Source organism: Podarcis cretensis, assembly GCF_951804945.1.
Source record: "Podarcis cretensis genome assembly, chromosome: 2".
Taxonomy (NCBI): domain Eukaryota; kingdom Metazoa; phylum Chordata; class Lepidosauria; order Squamata; family Lacertidae; genus Podarcis; species Podarcis cretensis.
This window is the reverse complement of record NC_137171.1, coordinates 123,054,158-123,074,842: the sequence shown is the minus strand read 5'-3', so window position 1 is coordinate 123,074,842 and position 20,685 is coordinate 123,054,158. Positions and strand designations below refer to the sequence as shown.

Sequence of the window (20,685 nt, the reverse complement as noted above, 5' to 3'; positions counted from 1 at the left end):
CTCCGGATCCCCAAAACTGGGTTTCCCCGCGAGCAGGGGAGACGCAAAGGGTGCCAGCCGAATCCCACGTTCACAAGCTTCTCCCGCCTGTGATTTTAGTGGGTCTCCGCCTTCGCCGTGGCGGTCAGACCCTGATTTCCACGGAGCAAATTCCTCCCGATCGGAGGAACTCCGCCATTGCTGGAGGCTCCAACCCGGAAGTCCTAACTTTTTTATACATACTTACCTCTTCTGCTGTATCTCCTTTTTATCTTGCTCTGAAACATTCTTCACTAAAAGCTTAGTCTTATTTTTATTCAATTTAAAACCTGATACTTGTCCAAATTCTGGTATTTTTTTCCTAATACTTTTGGTAATGAGTTTATAGGGTCTTCAACTGTTATCACAAGGCTATCCGCGAATGCTTTAAATTTATATGCTTCATTTCCTACTTTTATTCTTCTGATGGTTTCTTCTGCTCTTATATTTCTCACAATAACCTCTAATGCTAAGATAAACAATAATGGTAACAAGGGGCATTCTTGTCTTGCCTCTTTCAAAATTTTGCATTTCTCAGTAATAACACTATTCACAATTAATCTTGCTTGTTGCTTTGAATAAATTGCATCTATTCCTCTTCTGAACCTTTCCCCGAAATTCATCTCTTCTAAAACCTTATGCATAAATGACCAAGAAATATTATTTTCAGTGTCAATAAACATCAAGGCTGTTTGTTTTTCATTTCCTACCTCCACGTACTCTATGACATCTATTATGTTCCTTATATTATCTTTCATCTAACAACCTGGAAGAAATACTGCTTGGTCATTAATTATTATATCTAACAATATTCCTTTCATTCTATTGGTGAATATGTTTGCAAATAATTTATAATCATTATTTAATAACGAAATTGGCCTATAGTTTTTGATTAACGACAGATCAGTCTCTTGCTTTGGAAATCTCGGCTTTTCCGTCGTATATCCCACCCTCCAATTCTTTTTTTCATATGTCTTTTCTTTCTTGCTAAGACCTTGCTATGGACTTTTTAGACCCCTGTCTTCAGGACCAAGCAGGACTTTTTCCACTTGGCAAATTGGCACTGACCACTTGGTTTTCACCTACTTCACACCAATCGTCATAACTTTGTTAGGTTAGGTATTGGATAAGCCTTAGTCTTAGCTGGAGGGGAGATTGTAGCCTCTGCCTGCTCCTTCTTAGTTGAGGGAAACCTGTTTAAGGGATCTGCAAGGAGCTGCTTCTGTCTGGATGCCATAGCACTCCTCCAAAGGGAACCCTCAACGGGTACCCCTATTTGATGTAGGTCATAGTCCCCCCTTCCCATGGTGTCAGTTAACCTTAGATAAGCACCCTAGAAGATGGGCTGGATTTAGTTAAATGTCTTTACTCAATGCCTATGCCAAACCTTTTACATCTGTATCCAGTAAAGTTGTGACCTCTTTGAAGCCAAATCTGTATGCTAATGTCTTATCAGGTGACTCAATACATAAGGAGTGACTTGGTCACAGGGCCTTGGCATGCAAATGTCAGGTTCGAAACTTAGGCAGCTGCACAACTTTAAGATGTGGGACACGTGGCTTGCCAGTAATACATGTGTAAAGGATCTAGGAGTCTTAGTAGACCACAAGCTTAACATGAGTCAACGGTATGATGCAGCAGTGGAAAAGCTAACATTATTCTAGGTTGCATCATCAGACGTATAGTGTCCAGAACAAGGGAAGCAAGAGCATTATTCTATTCTGCCTTGGAATACTGTGTCTAGTTCTGGGTGCCACAATTTAAGAAGGATATTGACAAGCTGGAACATGTGCAGTGGAGGGCAACCAAGGTGATCAAGGGCCTGGAAGCCTTATGATAAATGGTTGAGAGAGTTGGCTATGTTTAGCCTGGAGAAGAGGACGGTGAGAGGAGATCTGATAGGCGTATCTAAAGGGCTGTCCCATGGAAGATGGAGCGAGCTTGCTTTCGCCTGCCCTGGAGACTAGGACCTGAAGGAATGTGGGAATTGCACTAGATCAGTGTTTCCCAACCTTGGGCCTCCAGATGTTTTTGGCCTACAACTCCCATCCTCCCTAGCTAGCAAGACCAGTGGTCAGGGACGATGGGAATTGTAGTTCAAAAACAGCTGGAGGCCCAAGGTTGGGAAACACTGCAATAGATGACCCTCCGGATCCCTTCCAATTCTACAATTCGAAGAAGAAGAAGAAGAAGAGGAGGAGGAGGAGGAGTTTGGATTTGATCTGCCGCTTTATCACTACCCTAAGGAGTTTCAAAGCGGCTAACAATCTCCTTTTCCCTTCCTCCCCCACAACAAACACTCTGTGAGGTGAGTGAGGCTGAGAGACTTCAGAGAAGTGTGACTAGCCCAAGGTCACTCAGCAGCTGCATGTGCAGGAGCGGGGAAGCGAACCCGGTTCACCAGATTACGAGTCCACCGCTTTTAACCACTACACCACACTGGCTCTCCAGTGAGTCTCCAGTGAGTCTATGTGTCTGTTGGGTGTGTGTGTGAAGTTTGGCCTAAACTTTGCTAAGAGACAACTAAGAGGCGTGCTGGATCATACCTCAAACTTTGGAGCCACATCTGTGACTTTTTGCAAATATGTTTCTCTCCAGCTCTGCGTCTGCCCCTCAAGTCACCAAGAGACTCCAGAATATTGCAGAGATGAAACTTCTTTGCCTTATAATTATCCAAATCATAGTGATTTGTTCTTGCCAAAGGTGTTTCTGCAACTTTCCAAAGCATCAGAAAAAACAGAAGCAAGTGGTTATTTGCTGCACTGTGGTTTTTTGGGAAAGTGTCAGAGACAGACTGACTCAAGATTTCCCATAGGGGAAGAGGGATATATTCCTGTCTGGGGTTTAATGGCTGAACAGCATGCATACTGGTGAAACCACACCAGCTTTGGTCTTGCAAGAGTTTTTCGCTTCTTCTGCTTTACTGTCTCTGGAGGTAAAAGCAACCACAGTGGCAGAATGATATTCCTGCTGCTGCTGCTGCTGCTGCTAATGCCCCATGAAGTATGCGGGAAACTGAAGGCAGCATGCTCCTTGAATATGATCAAGGGGGGAAATGAACCATTCAATTTCTACCGGCCTGGTGAATTCTTCATTAATGGGATTATATCTCCAAGAAATATTTATAAACAATGGCCATACAACTTTTCCCAGACCCCCTCACCAAAGCTTCTAGTGTAAGTAATGTCACCATCACTCCAAAGGTTTGTATATATCAGGGAAACAGCTATTATTTCAGGTCTGGGAGCCTGTGATCCCCTAGCAATTGCTGAATTATAGCTGCCAATCATATGCCCTGCTGGCTGAGGCTGATGGGAGTTGGAGTCCAGCAGCAGGATCCCCCCCCCACACACATCTGCCCTATTTTCTTGTTCCCTGGCTCTTCCTGGCTAAAATGCTGCTCTAGCTAAGCTGCTGTGCTGCCTGTTGAAAATGGCAACAGAAGAATGCAAATGACTCTTGCTGGATATCACAATAATGCATTGAATTAATGCACCTGGTTTGGGATTAAAATATCCCACCTGCATGAGGTTAATAATTTCTGAAAAGCCTGGATTTTATTTCTTTCATTTTTTATCTGTAAGCTGTCCTGAGTCCCATTAGGGGTAAGGGTGGAGTATAAATACAGTCGTACCTCTGGTTACGTACTTAATTCGTTCCAGAGGTCCATTCTTAACCTGAAACTGTTCTTAACCTGAAGCACCACTTTAGCTAATGGGGCCTCCTGCTGCTGCTGCGCTGCTGCTACACGATTTCTGTTCTCATCCTGAAGCAAAATTCTTAACCCGAGGTACTATTTCTGGGTTAGCAGAGTCTGAAACCTGAAGCGTCTGTAACCCAAAGTACCACTGTATATAATACTATGAATAATAATAACTGCATACTGGATCTACAAACCATAATTTGAAGACCATGTTGGTTTTCATTAAATGGTGAATAGTGGTTTGACACCTTGTGGTTTTTTTATTGCAGTTCAAAAAGTTACTACTACTGGTACATCTTACTCTTCTTGTTCACCGTCCAGGAGATCAATCGGGATCCCAGGATCCTACCCAACATCACCTTGGGCTACAATCTCTATGAGAACTATTTTGATAGAAGGACGACTTCCAGTGCAATGTTGGACCTTGGCACAAGCAATATTCCAAACTACAGCTGTGGAAAAAGGAATAAACTTCTGGCTGTTCTTGAAGGGGCTGATTCCGTCATCTCAAAAGAAATTTCGGACATGTCAGGCATCTACAAAATCCCACAGGTATGAAGTTGTGTGGATAGAAAGACAGAGGACAACTTTGGCAGCATAGAATTCTACTTATACTTCATGTGGTTCTAGAAGGGACATCACAAAGTGGGAATTCCTTAAAGGTAAAGGTAAAGGTACCCCTGCCCGTACGGGCCAGTCTTGACAGACTCTGGGGTTGTGCGCCCATCTCACTTAAGAGGCCAGGGGCCAGCGCTGTCCAGAGACACTTCCGGGTCACGTGGCCAGCGTGACATCGCTGCTCTAGCCAGAGCCAGAGCCGCACACGGAAACGCCGTTTACCTTCCCGCTGGTAAGCGGTCCCTATTTATCTACTTGCACCCGGAGGTGCTTTCGAACTGCTAGGTTGGCAGGCGCTGGGACCGAGCAGCGGGAGCGCACCCCGCCGCAGGGATTCGAACCGCTGACCTTTCGATCGGCAAGCCCTAGGCGCTGAGGCTTTAACCCACAGCGCCACCTGCGTCCCTGGGAATTCCTTAGCTATAGCATAATACCTGATCCAGGGACCTTTCTTCTAGCCTCTGCCAACTTGGCACCCTCCAGATATTTCAGACCAAAATTCCCATCAGCTCCTGCCAGCACAATTTTTTAAACATTTCAGGTAAATAAATATCTCTTCCCTATTTTGATTGGCAATCACACACTTTTTTCTTCATTTCCTCACAAGGTCAGTTGTGGCTTTACACATCATCTTCATAATAATAAAGCCCAGTTCCCCTTTGTCTACCAGATGATGCCCAAAGAAGAAATTCAGTACCAGGGGATTGTCAAGTTGCTCCTGCATTTCAGATGGACTTGGATCGGCCTCATTTTTCCAGACAATGACAACGGAGAAAGGTTTGTGAGTGACCTGACATCGCTGACTATCAACAGTGGAATTTGCATTGCCTTAGAAAAAAGAATACCAGAAAACAATCAATTTGAAATGTTCAGACTGAGTAAACCAGTTGCCATATGGAAGCAAGTCAATGTATTTGTTTACTATGAAATCACTCGCTTGGGATGGAATCCGATCATGCAATTTCAAGAAAAATTTGAGAAAGAAATTGGAGCAAAAGTCTGGATCTCAACAAGTTTTCAGGAAATTAATGTGCATTTGTCTGCTCCTCCAAATTACTTCCAGTACATCCATGGCTCTTTGTCCTTTATAATGAAGCCCCGAATAAGGAGAAAATACCAGTACTATGTACCAGAATCCTATCTTCTTGGACAGTTTATCAATAAAGCATTCCGTTGCTCATATTCAAAGCACATGTTGGCTGTAAAAGGTCGGACAAGATGCAGAGAGAAGGAGAAACTGGAGACGCTGCCCCAAGAGGAGCTGGAGAGAGCCCTGTCTCAAGACAGCTACATTACGTACTTCAGCATCCAAGCTGTGGCTCAGGCCTTAAAAGCCACATATTCAGCCAGATCAAAATTCATGTTGATGGTGGGTGGAAGAGACAGGTTGGAGCATCAAAAGCTGCAGCCATGGCAGGTATTCCCTTTCCCTTTTTGCAAACTGCAAACCATTATCCCAACTCTGGAATGAAACTTACCCATCCCCTCATCTCCATTTTGGAGGAAATTCTAATTAGTAAGGCCCATGGAGAAGGCAAACATTTCTGCCCTTTCTGGCAGGGGCAAAACTAGGCTTTATTTCACCCAGGTCAAAGACCCAGTTTGGCACACCCCCATTGTATGCACATTTGCATACACGCATGCACAGGCTGGGAGCCTAATGGCACCCCTCTGGAAGCTTCACCCAGGGCAAAAACTACAACACCTGGCTAGCCCCCGGCCCCATAGCTATGGCTCTAGAAAATAGCAATTTTCTATTAAAAGCTTTATATAACTCTCTTTGCTCCCCCCCAAAAAAAATCCTCAAGGTGGTTTAACATTACAAAACAGCTGTTGATAGAATAAAACACAATGCAAGAATGAAAAAATAGCATGAAAAGCAGAGAACTTTTCATCTTTCTATAACACCTTGTTTGAACAAATTTGCCTTCAACCATTCTAGAATGCGCACATAGTAACTGTTACTAAATTTACCTCTATGCTCATAAATAAGCACAATGAAATATTATGCATAACTGTGCCCTCCCTTGTGGAGTTGTGCAAGTTCTACCAAAAGCTGCTGCTGTCTGAAGGGAAGGGAGAAACTTCATATCTGCAGGCTTCCACGTGATCTAGTGATCAATGTTCCATTTCACATGGAAGTATGCAAGTGTAAAAGTTTCCCTTTCTTTCACATATTTGCATCAGGCAGTGGGGATGCTTAATAAAAGCACAGATCCCCCCTCATATGCTGCTCTTGACTGTGAGTAGACCTGCGAGGGTCTTCTCTGTAGTGGCCCCCATCCCATGGAATAACTTCTATAGAGATACAGAGGGTGTCGGGGCAATGGTGTCTCACCAGCTACTTCTAACAAAGCTATTCAGAAAGGCTTCCCATTACACTGATGTGTAATACCGACTGTAGATCTACTATCCGAAGTCAACGCTAAATTGCATTGGAATACATTTTATAACGTTTTTTAATAGCGTTTTTTATATCTGTGTAGATCCAGCCATATTTTTTTGTATTGATCTTATTCTGTACAGCACCTTGTTATTCTATATAAAAGGTGGTCTTTGAATGGTTAAATAAATCAAATGGAATGCCTATAAGGGCTTATCAGAACAGATGAGATGCACAGTGGCCCCAGTTCATAGGAGCTCAAAATGTGTAGGGCTGAGATACTCAATAGGGTTTCTTTTTTTTTTTGTACTGGGCCTTTCCTTGTCATTCCAGCTGCACTCTTTCCTAAGAGAGGTCCAGTTTCTGAATACTTCCATGGGGAGCCTGCATTTGGATGAGAATTGGGAACTGCCAGCCAACTATGATATTGAGAACTGGGTGATGTTTCCTAATAAGTCTCGCGTTAGAGTGAAAATTGGGAGCATAGAGAGAGAGACTTCTACTGAGATAAAGTTCACTATTAACTTGGAAGCCATAGTGTGGCCCAAATGGTTTAACAAGGTAGAGGAAACTTTATTGATGTGACATCTGGTAAGCTCAAATCATTTGCTGGATAATTCCAAAAGCACAAGACCCTCCAAGTGTCCCTATTTTCCAGGGACAGTCCTGGATTTACAGAAACCATCCCAGTTTCTGATTTGATCTCAGAATGCCCCTCTTTTCCTTAGGTAAAGGTAAAGGGACCCCTGACCGTTAGAGGTCCTGTCGTAGACGACTCGGGGGTTGCGGCGCTCATCCCGCTTTACTGGCCAAGGGAGCCGGCGTACAACTCCCGGTTATGTGGCCAGCATGACTAAGCCATTTCTGGCAAACCAGAGCAGCACACGGAAACGCCGTTTACCTTCCCAGTACCTATTTATCTACTTGCACTTTGACGTGCTTTTGAACTGCTGGGTTGGCAGGAGCAGGGACCGAGCTACGGGAGCTCACCCCATTGCGGGGATTCGAACTGCCGACCTTCCGATCGGCAAGCCCTGGGCTCTGTGGTTTAACCCACAGTGCCACCAGTGTCCCCTCTTTTCCTTAGAACGTCCCTATTTTCATCAGAGAAATGTTGGATGGTATGAAGTTATGTGACTCCCCCGAGTCAAGGGGAAAAGTAACTATACAACTTATAGAAGACACCTGAAGGCAGCCCTGTATAGGGAAGTTTATTAATGTTTCATGCTTTATTATGTTTTTTTTATATATGTTTTGAATATAAATGTTGGAACCAACAAGAAGCACACCAAAGGGGTCTCCCAGCCATGCCTTTCTTCTGCAAATTGCTTCCCTGGAAAAAAAAATGCCTTGGGTCAGTGAGAACAAAGATCCTGCTGAGTCTTTTGCAAACTCAAATTCCAAACTTCATATGAATCCAGTAAACACAAATACTCCTAACACGTTTCCTTTAATGCACAATCTTCTCTTTATGATTAGACTGTGCCTTGCTCCAGGTGTACCAAAAGCTGTCAGCTTGGATTTGCCAAAGTGGTTCCAGAAGGAGAGCCAGTTTGCTGCTATGTATGTCCTCCATGTATCGAAGGGACAATATCCACTCAGGAAGGTGGGTGACTCCAAGGGTGAGGCCATTGCTTGGGAGAATGTCAACAGGGAAAACATTCACTTTCTATAAAGACTCTGAGGATTTATTTTGAATGTTAACCCTTTTTTGGCTTCTATATCTTTAATCAGCTTCATTAATTCAAGAAAGTTGGTTGAAACAAATGATCTCAGGGAAGCAATTTGTGGGCTACAAACTGGTGATCATAGAGAGTCAATTACAGTGCCTTCAGAGGTCAAATATTTCTATAAAATAAAACCCGTTCACATGGAACAGGACCATATAAATTCAGATGGGCCCAACAATAAAAAATATCTTGAATATCCACAATTAAAGAGTTGTGTCTTCACTATATGACAAAAGCTGTACAGTAAAGACACCATCTCTGTGGAGCCTCTCTGCATTTCCTACACCACATTACAGGATTATTTTGAAGATAAAAATGGGGGAGGGGGACTTTGTGCAACACCTCCATTTCCTTGGAGGCAACGGATAGTACAATGTTAAACAGTAAATTAGGTATTGAACAAAGAAATTTTGTTCATTCCCTGCTATAAATTCTTGCTAACATCAGCATCTTAAAAAATATATGTAACGCAGCACAGAAGGCTATGCAGATATCTAAACGATACTAAGGCACCCTTTTTCTCCTCCTCAGATGCAGAACATTGCACCAAATGTCCAGAAGATCAATACTCAAACATGTACCAAGATCAATGTGTTCCCAAAGTTATTACATTCCTGGCCTATGAAAACTCTTTGGGGAGCCTACTGGCTTCCATTGCTATATCCTTGTCTTTAATCACAGGCGTCATTTTAGGAATCTTCATTAAATATAAAGAAACCCCAATAGTCAAAGCCAACAACAGGGACCTCTCATACATTCTCCTCATCTTCCTCCTGATTTCCTTTTCCTCCTCTCTCCTATTCATTGGCGAGCCAGGGAAAGAGAACTGCCTTCTCCGGCAAATGGTCTTCAGCATCATCTTCTCAGCTGCTGTCTCTTCTGTTTTGGCAAAAACCATCACTGTGGTGCTGGCCTTCCTGGCCACAAAGCCAGGGAACAGGGTGAGGAGATGGCTGGGGAAGAGTCTGGCCAACTCCATTGTCATTTCTTGCTCCGGTGTCCAAGTTGTCATCTGCACCATCTGGCTGGGAATCTCTCCCCCATTCCCAGACTCTGACATGCACTCTCAGCCTAAAGAGATCATCCTGCAGTGCAACGAAGGGTCTGTTGCCATGTTTTATGGTGCCCTTGGCTACATGGGCTTCCTGGCTGCCATTTGCTTCATGGTGGCTTTCCTAGCCAGGAAGCTTCCAGGGGCCTTCAATGAAGCTAAGCTGATCACCTTCAGCATGCTGGTCTTCTGCAGTGTTTGGGTGTCCTTTGTGCCCACCTACCTGAGCACCAAGGGGAAATACATGGTAGCCGTGCAGATCTTCTCTATCTTAGCCTCTAGTGCTGGGCTTCTGGGCTGCATCTTCATCCCAAAGTGTTACATTATTATACTAAGGCCCGATTTGAATACAAAGGAACAACTGACAGCAAAAGCTAAAAATGGCATCTGATTCTTTACATATTCAGTTTTGACACCTGTTTCCCACTACAGAGCCAGTGTGGTGTAGTGGTTAAGAGCGGTAGTCTCGTAATCTGGGGAACCGGGTTCGCATCTCCGCTCCTCCACATGCAGCTGCTGGGTGACCTTGGGCCAGTCACACTTCTTTGAAGTCTCTCAGCCCCACTCACCTCACAGAGTGTTTGTTGTGGGGGAGGAAGGGAAAGGAGAATGTTAGCCGCTTTGAGACTCCTTAAAGGGAGTGAAAGGCGGGATACCAAACCCAAACTTCTTCTACAGTTGTAATGAAAATCGCATAGTTGTCGTGGGAATAGGTAAACTTACATATACATCTCTCTTTACCTTTTATTAATCACAAACGATAAAAAAGAAGCCCTGGATGACATTCCTACACAGTTTTAGATCAGACTTTAAGGGATATTGCTGTCTGTGATCACACTAGGGGATTCTTCTCCCATGGGTGGGGAACACTGCCAGAACAAATGCATCCTTCTCAGACACCCTCCAGGTGGATGGTGACTAAGGGGGATGCAGTGGGCATAGGCCGACCCCACACTGCTTTTTGTTAGAATTCCTGCTCCATGACTGCAGTCATGGGATTTTTGTCTTTCACATGACGGTATATGTTTTGACTCCACAGAGTGGGAAGTGACGGAAACAGGATGTTTTTGTAACTGTGTTCCGTGAAGTGGGACTATTGTTCTTTTTCTCTTTGCTGTCTGATGCTAGAGAGAGAAGGAGCCATGTTGCAGCACTCCGTGTGTGTTTATATATAAATAAAGTAGATTAGCCAAAATGCTGAGTTCTGTCATGCAAGGTGTGCAAACTCTGCGGATCCCTAAGTGTGCCGGTGTCGGTTGGCAATGGTCGCTGTGATGTTCGGGCTGAAGAAAGCTTATGAAGCTCCCCAGCGATCGACCAGGAGGGAGGGAACATGCCAGTCGGGCATGTGTCTCTGCCAGGGTCCTACTCGAGTGTAGGCTGAACTCCTGGCACTTTTGTGGGCAGTGCTGACTGCAGGGCACCTGAGCTACCGGATCCCTCCCAGGTACCCTCCAGCTTTACTCTGTTTGTGACCTGACCATATAACAACTCGATTTCTTGACTCCAGAGTGGCAGATTAAATTGGTAAATGATCTAGCTGTTTGCTGCAATGTACCTGCTTATCAGTTACTCCAGGGATGAGTTTTAGTTCCATGCAAACACTGATGCACACATTTGCTTTATTTATGACACCTTGACATTTTGAAGAAAAAGCTTGTTTCCCCAAATTTATGTCATGTGGGCACAATAGTAATCCTAAGGAATAAATATTAAACTGTGCATTTCAAAGGAAGTGTTTAATGTTCCTTTTTCATATGAGAATTCCCTTTGCCTTTTTACACAGGAATCAGTGAGGTCCTATGAGAGTCAGTGTGGTGTAGTGGTTAAGAGTGGTAGTCACGTAATCTGGGGAACCGGGTTCGCGTCTCCGCTCCTCCACATGCAGCTGCTGGGTGACCTTGGGCCAGTCACACTTCTTTGAAGTCTCTCAACCCCACCCACCTCACAGAGTGTTTGTTGTGGGGGAGGAAGGGAAAGGAGAATGTTAGCCGCTTTGAGACTCCTTCGAGTAGTGATAAAGTGGGATATCAAATCCAAACTCTTCTTCCTAAACTTTATTTAAGGCATAGCCATTTGTATGGGTAATTCAGCATACTCTTGCTCCAATGTTATACTCCATGATGTTCTCAACTGCAGTCTCCTAAGGGACCCCAGACTAAGGAAGGGTGAGAGATTGCTATTGTTTTGGACAGATGATTGTTTTCAAGTGAAGAGCTTATCTCTCACGGGTCCTAGATTCTTGATCCTGACTGAATCTTCAGTATAATGTATATTTGCTCCCAACCCTATTTTTTTGTGGGTCTTATATGCTCATGCCCTATATTTCTTGCCTGGAATGTGAGCTTCCCAGAGCTCATTCATCACTGGGAGATACATGGGGCTGGACTAGACGGGACTTTGGTTTGATCCAGCTGCCAGGATCTTCTTAGGTTCCTGTGACCAAAGTTCAGGACAAATCCCCACCCCCCTCATCGAGTCTTGTCAGACTTTGGAGATGCACATTGCAAACATGTTTTTCTCCAGCTCTGCTTCTGCCATTTGAGTCTCAAGAAAGTTGTAGATGCGAAACCTGTAATTATCAAAATTACAGTGATGTATTTTTCTAAAAGCTCGAGATGCCTAAGCTCCAAGATTGACAACAGCGTAAGGCTATTAATTCCACTGTGCCTGAAAAATAAAGTGGATTCAGGGAACAATTCCTGTCCCTGAGAAAGATTGAGTCAAGATTTAGTGCAGGTGAGAGGCTATGTGTGATTGCTGTGTGACTTTTAATATCTCTGAAGCCCTTGTTGAATACCACCCAGACTGGGAAAACCACTGTAACTTTGGTGTTGCAAGAGTTTTCGGCTTCTTTGAATTAGCTGGCCCTGGAGGTGAGCAGAACCACTGACAAAGGAGGTGGTGGCGGCATGGACAGAGGGAGATTCCTTCTGTTTCTGCTGCTGCTTCTGTTGCAAATGATGCCCCATGGAGTCTGTGAGAACCTGAAGGCAAGATGTCCCTTGAATCTGATTAGAGATCAAAATGAGGCACTCAATTACTACCGGCCTGGAGACTTCCTCATTAGTGGGATCATATCTCCCAAATATATTATTGAACAGCTTCCATATGTATTTTCTCAGATCCCCTTCACCAGGATTAAGGAGTAAGTAATGGGAAGAGGGATGCCATATTTCTCTGCCACCATTCCAATGGTTCCTATTTCATAAGGAAAGAACCCCTATCTCAGGACCAGGGAGCCTGTGGCCTTCCAGACATTGTTGGACTAAAGCTCCCACCATCCCTGGCCACTGGATGCCTTAGTTGAGATTCCTGCATTGTCAGGGGTTGAAATTGATGACTCTTGAGTTACCTTCCAACTCTACAGTCCTGTGATTCTATGACTGTCGTAGCTGGCTTGGGTAGATTGGAGTTGGAGTACAGGAAAAGATTCCCCCATGTCCTATTTCTTTGTTCCCTAGGTCTTCCCTGGTGTAACTCACTCCTAGTTATGCTGCTCTGCTGCCTTTTGAAGATGGCAACAGAATAATGCAAATGAATCTGAGCAGGAATCAAAAGCATGCATGGAATTGTCTCGCCAGCAGGAGGGAGGTGACGGTGGCACAGAACTCAGGCAATTTCCAAGCTGCCAATATTATATTTTATTTTTATTGGACAATTTATATATTGCCCAATTACTATCATCTCTAAGGAATGCCACTACAGCTCAACAGCAGACCATACAAAAATATTTCTTACCTGAATTAAAGCTTTCTGCAACCATCCCAAACTCTTTTTCCTTTTGTGTCACGTATTTTTAAGCTATATGCTGTGAACAGAGACTGTCTTAAAAATGAAAATTTAGGGTGCTCTGGGTCACTTTTTTGGCAGAAAAGCAGGGGGGGGGAATGCTTTAAATAAAATGATACAGTCCAGGGGACTCCCTCATCACTGAAGTCAGATCACCACAATATGAACAAGAACTATTCAGCTTTTTCACACACACCTGCGGCATGCTTCTATGCTTCTGCAATAGAGCATGCATCTCCATTTTTTTTCTTGCATCATGGACATACAGACCACTATTTGTGCATCAAATAATATCAGCTTTCATTATTTGAAATGGCAGTTAAGAGCTGGGATAGTGCAGATGGTGGAGCATGAGACTCTTAATCTCAGGGTTGGGCAAAAGATCCATGCATTGCAGAGATGACCCTCGTGGTCCCTTGCAACTCTCAAATTCTAAGGTTCTGTGACATTTCCTAACTCATCTATTTATTGCAGCACAAAAACGTGGTACAACTGGCACGTCTTGTCCTTCATGTTCACCATGCAAGAGGTCAACCACCACCTCAGGCTCTTGCCCAACATCACTCTGGGCTACAACCTCTATGAGAACTATTTAGATGCAAGGATGACTTCTGATGCCATGATAGACTTGCTTGCAGGTGGTGGAAGCAATATTCCAAACTATAGCTGTGGAAGATGGAATAACCTTCTGGCTGTTCTTGAACGGGCCAATTCTGTAATCTTGAAAGAGATTTCGGCCATGTCTGGCATCTACAAAATCCCACAGGTATGAAGAGGTGGCCTAGAGAGACAGTGCACATTGTCAGCTGCGTAAAATCCCACTTTCTCTTTAGGGCAGTCCAGAAGAAACATTACAAAGGGCAGGGGGATCCTGAGCTATAGATCATAGAATTGGAGAGTTTTGAAGGGACCCAGAGAACCATCTTGTTTTTCTTTTCTTCTCCCCCCCCAAAAAACCCCCCTCAGCCTTCACCAACGTGGCACTAACAGATGTTTCAAACTAAAACTCCTATCAGTCCCAGCCAACACGTTTTTTGTCAGATATTTCTCATTTCTGGTAAGAAAAGGCGTTTTTTCTTTATACTGAAAGCAAAAGAAAGCACTTAATCTCTTCCTTTCCTCACTAGATCAGTTATGGCTTTATTGCTCAGGTTCTGGAGGATAAAACTGAGTTTCCCTTTGTCTACCGGGTGGTCCCCAAAGAAGAAACTCAGTACCTGGGGATTGTCAAGTTGCTGCTACATTTTGGATGGATGTGAATTGGCCTCATTGCTCCAAACAATGATGGTGGAGAACGGTTTGTGAGTGCCATGACATACCTTACGATCAAGAATGGAATTTGTGTTGCCTTATCAAAGAGACTAGCAGGAAATTATCCTCAGCAAATAATCAGCCTGAGTGAAGAATTTTACCTCTGGAGACAAGTTGGTGTATTTGTTTTCTATAAAAACACTCGCATGGGATGGTTTCGAATCATCTCATTTCAAAGCGTATTTGAGAAAGAATTTGGTGCAAAAGTCTGGATATCAACAGCTTTTCAGGACATCAACTTGAATTGGTCTTTTCCTCCAGATTCCTTCAAGTACATCCATGGTTCTTTCTCCCTTGTGAGGAAGAGCAATTTCAGAAGCACCCAACGTCACTACTATGAACCAGACTTCTCCCTTCTGCAGCATTTTTGGGGGAAAGTATTTCATTGTTCATATTCAAAACATGTGTTGGCTGTGAGAGGTTGGGCAAGGTGCAGAGAAGGGGACAAACTGCAGACTCTGCCCCAGGAGCAGTTGGAGGGAGCCCTGTCTCAAGACAGCTATGGCACTTACATTAATGTTCACGCAGTGGCTCAGGCCGTACATGCTGCATATTTATCTATATCAAAACAGATGTTGATAAGGCTTGGAGGAGACAGTTTGGAACTTCAAAGGCTACAGCCATGGCAGGTATTTCCTTTCCTTTTTTGCAAACCGCAACCCATTGCCCCTTTTCTCAAATCAAATTTAATTGTGAGAATTGGTTTTTTTTTTATTTTAAGAGACAAATCTAGCGTATTTTTCGCTCTATAAGACTCACCTTTTCCCTCCTAAAAAGCAAGGGGAAATGTGTGTGCGTCTTATGGAGTGAATGCAGGCTGCGCAGCTATCCCAGAAGCCAGAACAGCAAGAGGAAAAGCTGCTTTCGCTGCGCAGCGATCCCTCTTGCTGTTCTGACTTCGCTTCGCTGGAGAAGAGCTGTGCAGAGAGGGAGAGCTGCACAGCGCCCCTTCAGCGAAGCGGGAGGAGAAATGGAGCCCCTTCTCTTTCTCTGTTTCTCTGTTTCTGTTTCTCTGTTTCTCCTCCCGTTTTGCTGGAGAGGCGCTGCGCAGAGAGGGAGAGAATTTTTTTTTTCTTGTTCTCCTCTTCTAAAACTAGGTGTGTCTTATGGTCGAGTGCGTCTTATAGGGTGAAAAATACAGTGATTAGTGATGCTCCTGGTGAAAGCCATCCTTTCTGCCCATGCTGGTTATCTCAGAACACTCCCCACTCTGATATTGTGCTTCTTCCCTGGTGACCTTAGAAAGAAACAGGTTTCTTAGCTGAGGTTGAACTCTCCTCTTCTTCTCCTCTGTTTCTGCTGGGCCTTGAAGTTGCCCATCAACAGTTGAACACAGATGGAGCAGGCATACAGACCTCCTGGTTACAGTCTTCTCCATTATGGTGAGATGTACTGTATTTTATTTTTCTATATTGGTTAGACTTTTAAAACTTTTTTTGGGGGGGGGAGGTACTTTGTATTGATCATTTTCTGTATTGCACCTTATTATTTTATATGAAACTGTATATAAATGGTCTAATAAAAACAGAATGCTTGAATAGGGCTGGTAGTCAAGATGAGGTGTTCACCAACCCCAGTTGAGCAGGACTATGATAAACACAATATTTTCATGGTTTCTTAACGCTGGTGTTTCCCCTGTCATTCCAGCTTCACCTTTTCTTAAAAGAGATCCAGTGTTTGAATACTTCCAGGGGTGGACTGTGTTTGGATGAGAATGGGGAGCTGCCCGCTGTCTTTGATATTGAGAACTGGGTGATGTTTCCCAATCAGTCTCTTGTTCGAGTAAAAATTGGGAGTCTAGAGAGAGAAGCATCTACTGGGATAAAGTTTATTATTAATGCAGAGGTCATTGAGTGGCCCAAGCAGTTTAACAAGGTAGGCAAGGATGGAGCATCCTGTTTCACCACTTAAGGTGAGACAGGAAGAGCCACTTTGTCCTGCTGCTGCCACTGCTCCTGCCACCAACTACCTGCTCCTGCTGCCGCTACACACACTGTCCATCAGCCGCTGGCAGAGAAGCTGCCATTGGTGCCTATTTTAGGCAAGATCACACCAATTTAGGCTGATCTTGTCCCAAATGGCTGTGATCTTGCCCAAAAATCAGGGCTGATGGTGCCAGTGCTTCTCCACCACCTGCGCATGGATGCGCTGCCAGGAGAGACCTTCTGAAACCTGAAGCAGCAACCACACCTGCTTCATAGCTTGGCTGACTCTGCTTCCATTCCTCCTTGTGCAGCTGCTGCAAAATGGCCTTGTATGTTTGACCAGTTGTGTCTTAACTACCGATTACAAGCTGCCACTGTTGGAAATTTGCCCAGGAAGGCCGCCAACTTCCCAAGACTCCGGGGCATCTCTCCGGTGGTCCTCCCTGGCTATAAATCTCCCTCAGTCCAAAGAGACTATAAGTGACCCTTCCCTCCTGAGAGGAGCACACTCATTTTCTTGCATATCATAGCAGAAGAAAGAGTCAATCGTAGTTCTAAAACTATTTTATTTTACAGTCTATATACAAAGACTTCATCAGCATGTCTATGCCCTCTGAGCACCAATACAGAACAGCATCACAAACAGAAGTGAAACTAACTTCCAACAGTACTCCAACAGTATTGAGACTTCCTGTCTCATGCTCTCAGACACTCACATGATATAAACCAGTGTTTCCCAACCTTGGGTCTCCAGCTGCTGTTGGACTACAATTCCCATCATCCCTGACCATTGGTCTTGCTAGCAAGGGATGATGGGAGTTGTAGTCCAAAAACAGCTGGAGACCCAAGGTTGGGAAACACTGATATAAACAACATAGTGCTACTGCTGGAGCAGCACGGATGGATACAAATCCTAACAGCCACTACCACTCCCTCTCGTTTAAATTGTATTGTTTATGGATAAATTTTGATGTATTGTTTTCGATATGGGCCAATGGCCGTAATAAATCAAACTAACTAACTACCACTCCCTCTTACCACAGGAAGCACAGACATGAAAGGGATCTGGGATGGTCAAGGAAGTACTACAATCCTGGGATAATGAGATAGGACAACTATCCAGATTCAGTTCACTTGGGGAGTGAAGGCAACAGCACCCATCTCTTTCCAGGGCCACCTTTTCTCTCACCTCCAAATGTTATACTCTGTAGAATTCACCCAGCATAGCCATGCGAGAGATGACCCAAAGCCTAAAGTGTGGCAAAACTCAGAGTAAGCAGATACGTCAAAGAGATTTCTCTGCCATACTGTTTTGCATCAAGAGTGTTTTCCTTGAAAGAAAAACGGATGGGGTTAGTGGGGCTAGAAATCTTTATGGTTCCTTTTCCAACTCTATGAATACAGTAGAGATAAATACTGCTAACACTTTCCCCTTAATGCACCTTATTCTCTTTGTGGTTAGACTGTGCCTCGCTTCAGGTGTACTGAAAGCTGTGGAGAGTTACCCAGAGACGTTTTGTTTGAAGATTCTAAAGACACTTTTGAATCTAGGTCTTTTGTTGGCTTCTCCATTGTTCAATGTCTTCACATCGAGTCAGCGTGGTATAGTGGTTAAAAGCGGTGGACTCGTAATCTGGTGAACCGGGGTCGCTTCCCCGCTCCTCCACATGCAGCTGCTGGGTGACCTTGGGCCAGTCACACTTCTCTGTAGTCTCTCAGCCTCACTCACCTCACAGAGTGTTTGTTGTGGGGGAGGAAGGGAAAAGGAGATTGTTAGCCACTTTGAGACTCCTTCAGGTAGTGATAAAGTGGGATATCAAATCCAAACATTGGGCCACAGTGATCCATGCGACGGTCACCTCCAGGCTTGATTATTGTAACTCACTCTACGCGGGGCTGCCCTTGAAACTGACCCAGAAACTCCAGCGGGTGCAGAATGCCGCGGCAAGGCTCCTTAAGGGGTCCTTGCCTTGGGATCACATTCAACTGCACTGGCTCCTAGTGGAGTACAGGGTCAGGTTTAAGGTGCTGGTTTTGACCTTTAAAGCCCTATGTGGCCAAGGACCCACATACCTACCGGACTGCCTCTCCTGGTATGCCCCCCGGAGGACCTTAAGGTCCACAAATGACAACATTTTGGAGGTCCCAAGTCGCAAGGTGGTTAGATTGGCCTCAGCTAGGGCCAGGGCCTTTTCAGTACTGGCCCCAACTTGGTGGAACACTCTGTCACAAGAGACTAGGGCCCTGCGGATAGGGCCTGCAAGACAGAGCTGTTCCACCTGGCCTTTGGTTTGGACTCAGTCTGACTCTTATGTTTCCCTTCCCTTATGGTTTTGATCTATGGGCTACTTTTAAAATGAGGCTGCATTTTAAATTGTATTTCCCTCCCCCCCCCCCTTTTATGTTTTTTTTAGTAATTTTACTGGTGTTAGCCTCCCTGAGCCCAGCTCTGGCCGGGGAGGGCAGGGTATAAATAAAATTTATTATTATTATTATTATTATTATTATTATTATTATTATTAAATCCAGGAAGTGAGCTGAAGGAAATTATTTAAAAATAAGTATTACCTCTCAGCTTTATCCAACATCATAAAGTTGTTTTGGAAACCAGAATGAGAAATATCTCAAGCTCCAACTCCTTGGAGGAAAGGCAGGATAAATGTGCAGACCTTCAATAATGAACATTTTCATTGCTTTCCCTATTAAAAATGTTTCCTGCTTGGCAGGGGGTTGGACTTGATGGCCCTTGTGGTCTCTTCCAACTCTATGATTCTATGAAAAATTCTTATTTCCTTCCCACCATCAGCATCTGAGCCCAAATCTATTCTTTTCCCCCCTCCTCAGATGCAGAACATTGCACCAAATGTCCAGAAGATAAGTACTCAAACAACGACCGAGATAAATGTTTTCCCAAGATTATCATTTTCCTATCACATAAAGAAAACCTGGGGATTCTCCTGGCTTGCTTTGCTCTATTCCTGTCATTAACCACAGTTATTGTGTTAGGAGCCTTCATTAAAAACAAGGACACTGTTGTAGTCAAAGCCAACAACCGGGATCTCTCCTACATTCTCCTTGCCTCCATCCTGCTTTCCTTTTTGTTCTCCTTCTTGTTCATTGGCCAGCCAAAGAAGGTGATCTGCCTTCTCCGACAAACAGCCTTCTGCATCATCTTCTCAGTTGCCGTCTCTTCTGTGTTAGCTAAAACCATCACTGTGGTGCTGGCCTTCCTGGCCACAAAACCAGGGAACAAGGTGAGGTGGGGAAGAGTTTGGCCAACTCCATTATCATTTCCTGCTCTAGTCTCCAAGTTGTCATCTGCACCATCTGGTTGGGAATTTCTCCTCCATTCCCAGATTCTGAAACGCATTCTCAGACTAGACAGATAGTCCTGCAATGCAACGAAGGGTCTGTTGCCATGTTTTATATTGCCCTTGGCTACATGGGCTTCCTGGCTGCCATCTGCTTTATGGTGGCTTTCCTGGCCAGGAAGCTGCCTGGGGCCTTCAATGAAGCCAAGCTGATCACCTTCAGCATGCTGGTCTTCTGCAGTGTTTGGGTGTCCTTTGTTCCCACCTACCTGAGCACCAAGGGGAAATACATGGTAGCCGTGCAGGTCTTCTCTATGTTGGCCTCCAGTGCTGGGCTTCTGGGCTGCATCTTCCTTCCCAAGTGCTACATTATTCTACACAGGCCTGATCTGAATACAAAGGCATATTTAACAATAAAACAAAAGTAGAAATCTGATGCTGAAACAATTTTTTATTAAGTCTTTAAACAAGTGCAAGGTTCCTTAAAGGTAAAGGTAAAGGTACCCCTGCCCGTAGGGGCCAGTCTTGACAGACTCTGGGGTTGTGCGCCCATCTCACTTAAGAGGCCAGGGGCCAGCGCTGTCCGGAGACACTTCCGGGTCACGTGGCCAGCGTGACATCGCTGCTCTGGCGAGCCAGAGCCGCACACGGAAACGCCGTTTACCTTCCCGCTGGTAAGCGGTCCCTATTTATCTACTTGCACCCGGAGGTGCTTTCGAACTGCTAGGTTGGCAGGCGCTGGGACCGAGCAGCGGGAGCGCACCCCGCCGCAGGGATTCGAACCGCCGACCTTTCGATCGGCAAGCCCTAGGCGCTGAGGCTTTAACCCACAGCGCCACCTGC

General features: G+C 44.6%; 1 protein-coding gene and 1 pseudogene across 2 annotated transcripts; both read left to right on the top strand.

The window, feature by feature from the left end:
- Positions 1 to 2,976: 2,976 nt before the first annotated feature.
- LOC307209845 (vomeronasal type-2 receptor 26-like) lies at positions 2,977 to 9,894 on the top strand (the record flags this gene model as incomplete). Its single annotated transcript, XM_079965209.1, has 6 exons — positions 2,977 to 3,194; positions 3,991 to 4,273; positions 5,010 to 5,756; positions 7,056 to 7,283; positions 8,202 to 8,328; positions 8,984 to 9,894. 6 exons carry the CDS (start codon positions 2,977 to 2,979, stop codon positions 9,892 to 9,894), a joined length of 2,514 nt encoding a protein of 837 aa, XP_079821335.1.
- A 7,866-nt stretch (positions 9,895 to 17,760) lies between these two features.
- LOC307210977 (vomeronasal type-2 receptor 26-like) lies at positions 17,761 to 20,270 on the top strand (annotated as a pseudogene). Its single transcript has 2 exons — positions 17,761 to 17,803; positions 19,376 to 20,270. The product of its transcript is annotated as a vomeronasal type-2 receptor 26-like (transcript).
- The last annotated feature ends 415 nt before the right edge of the window (positions 20,271 to 20,685 follow it).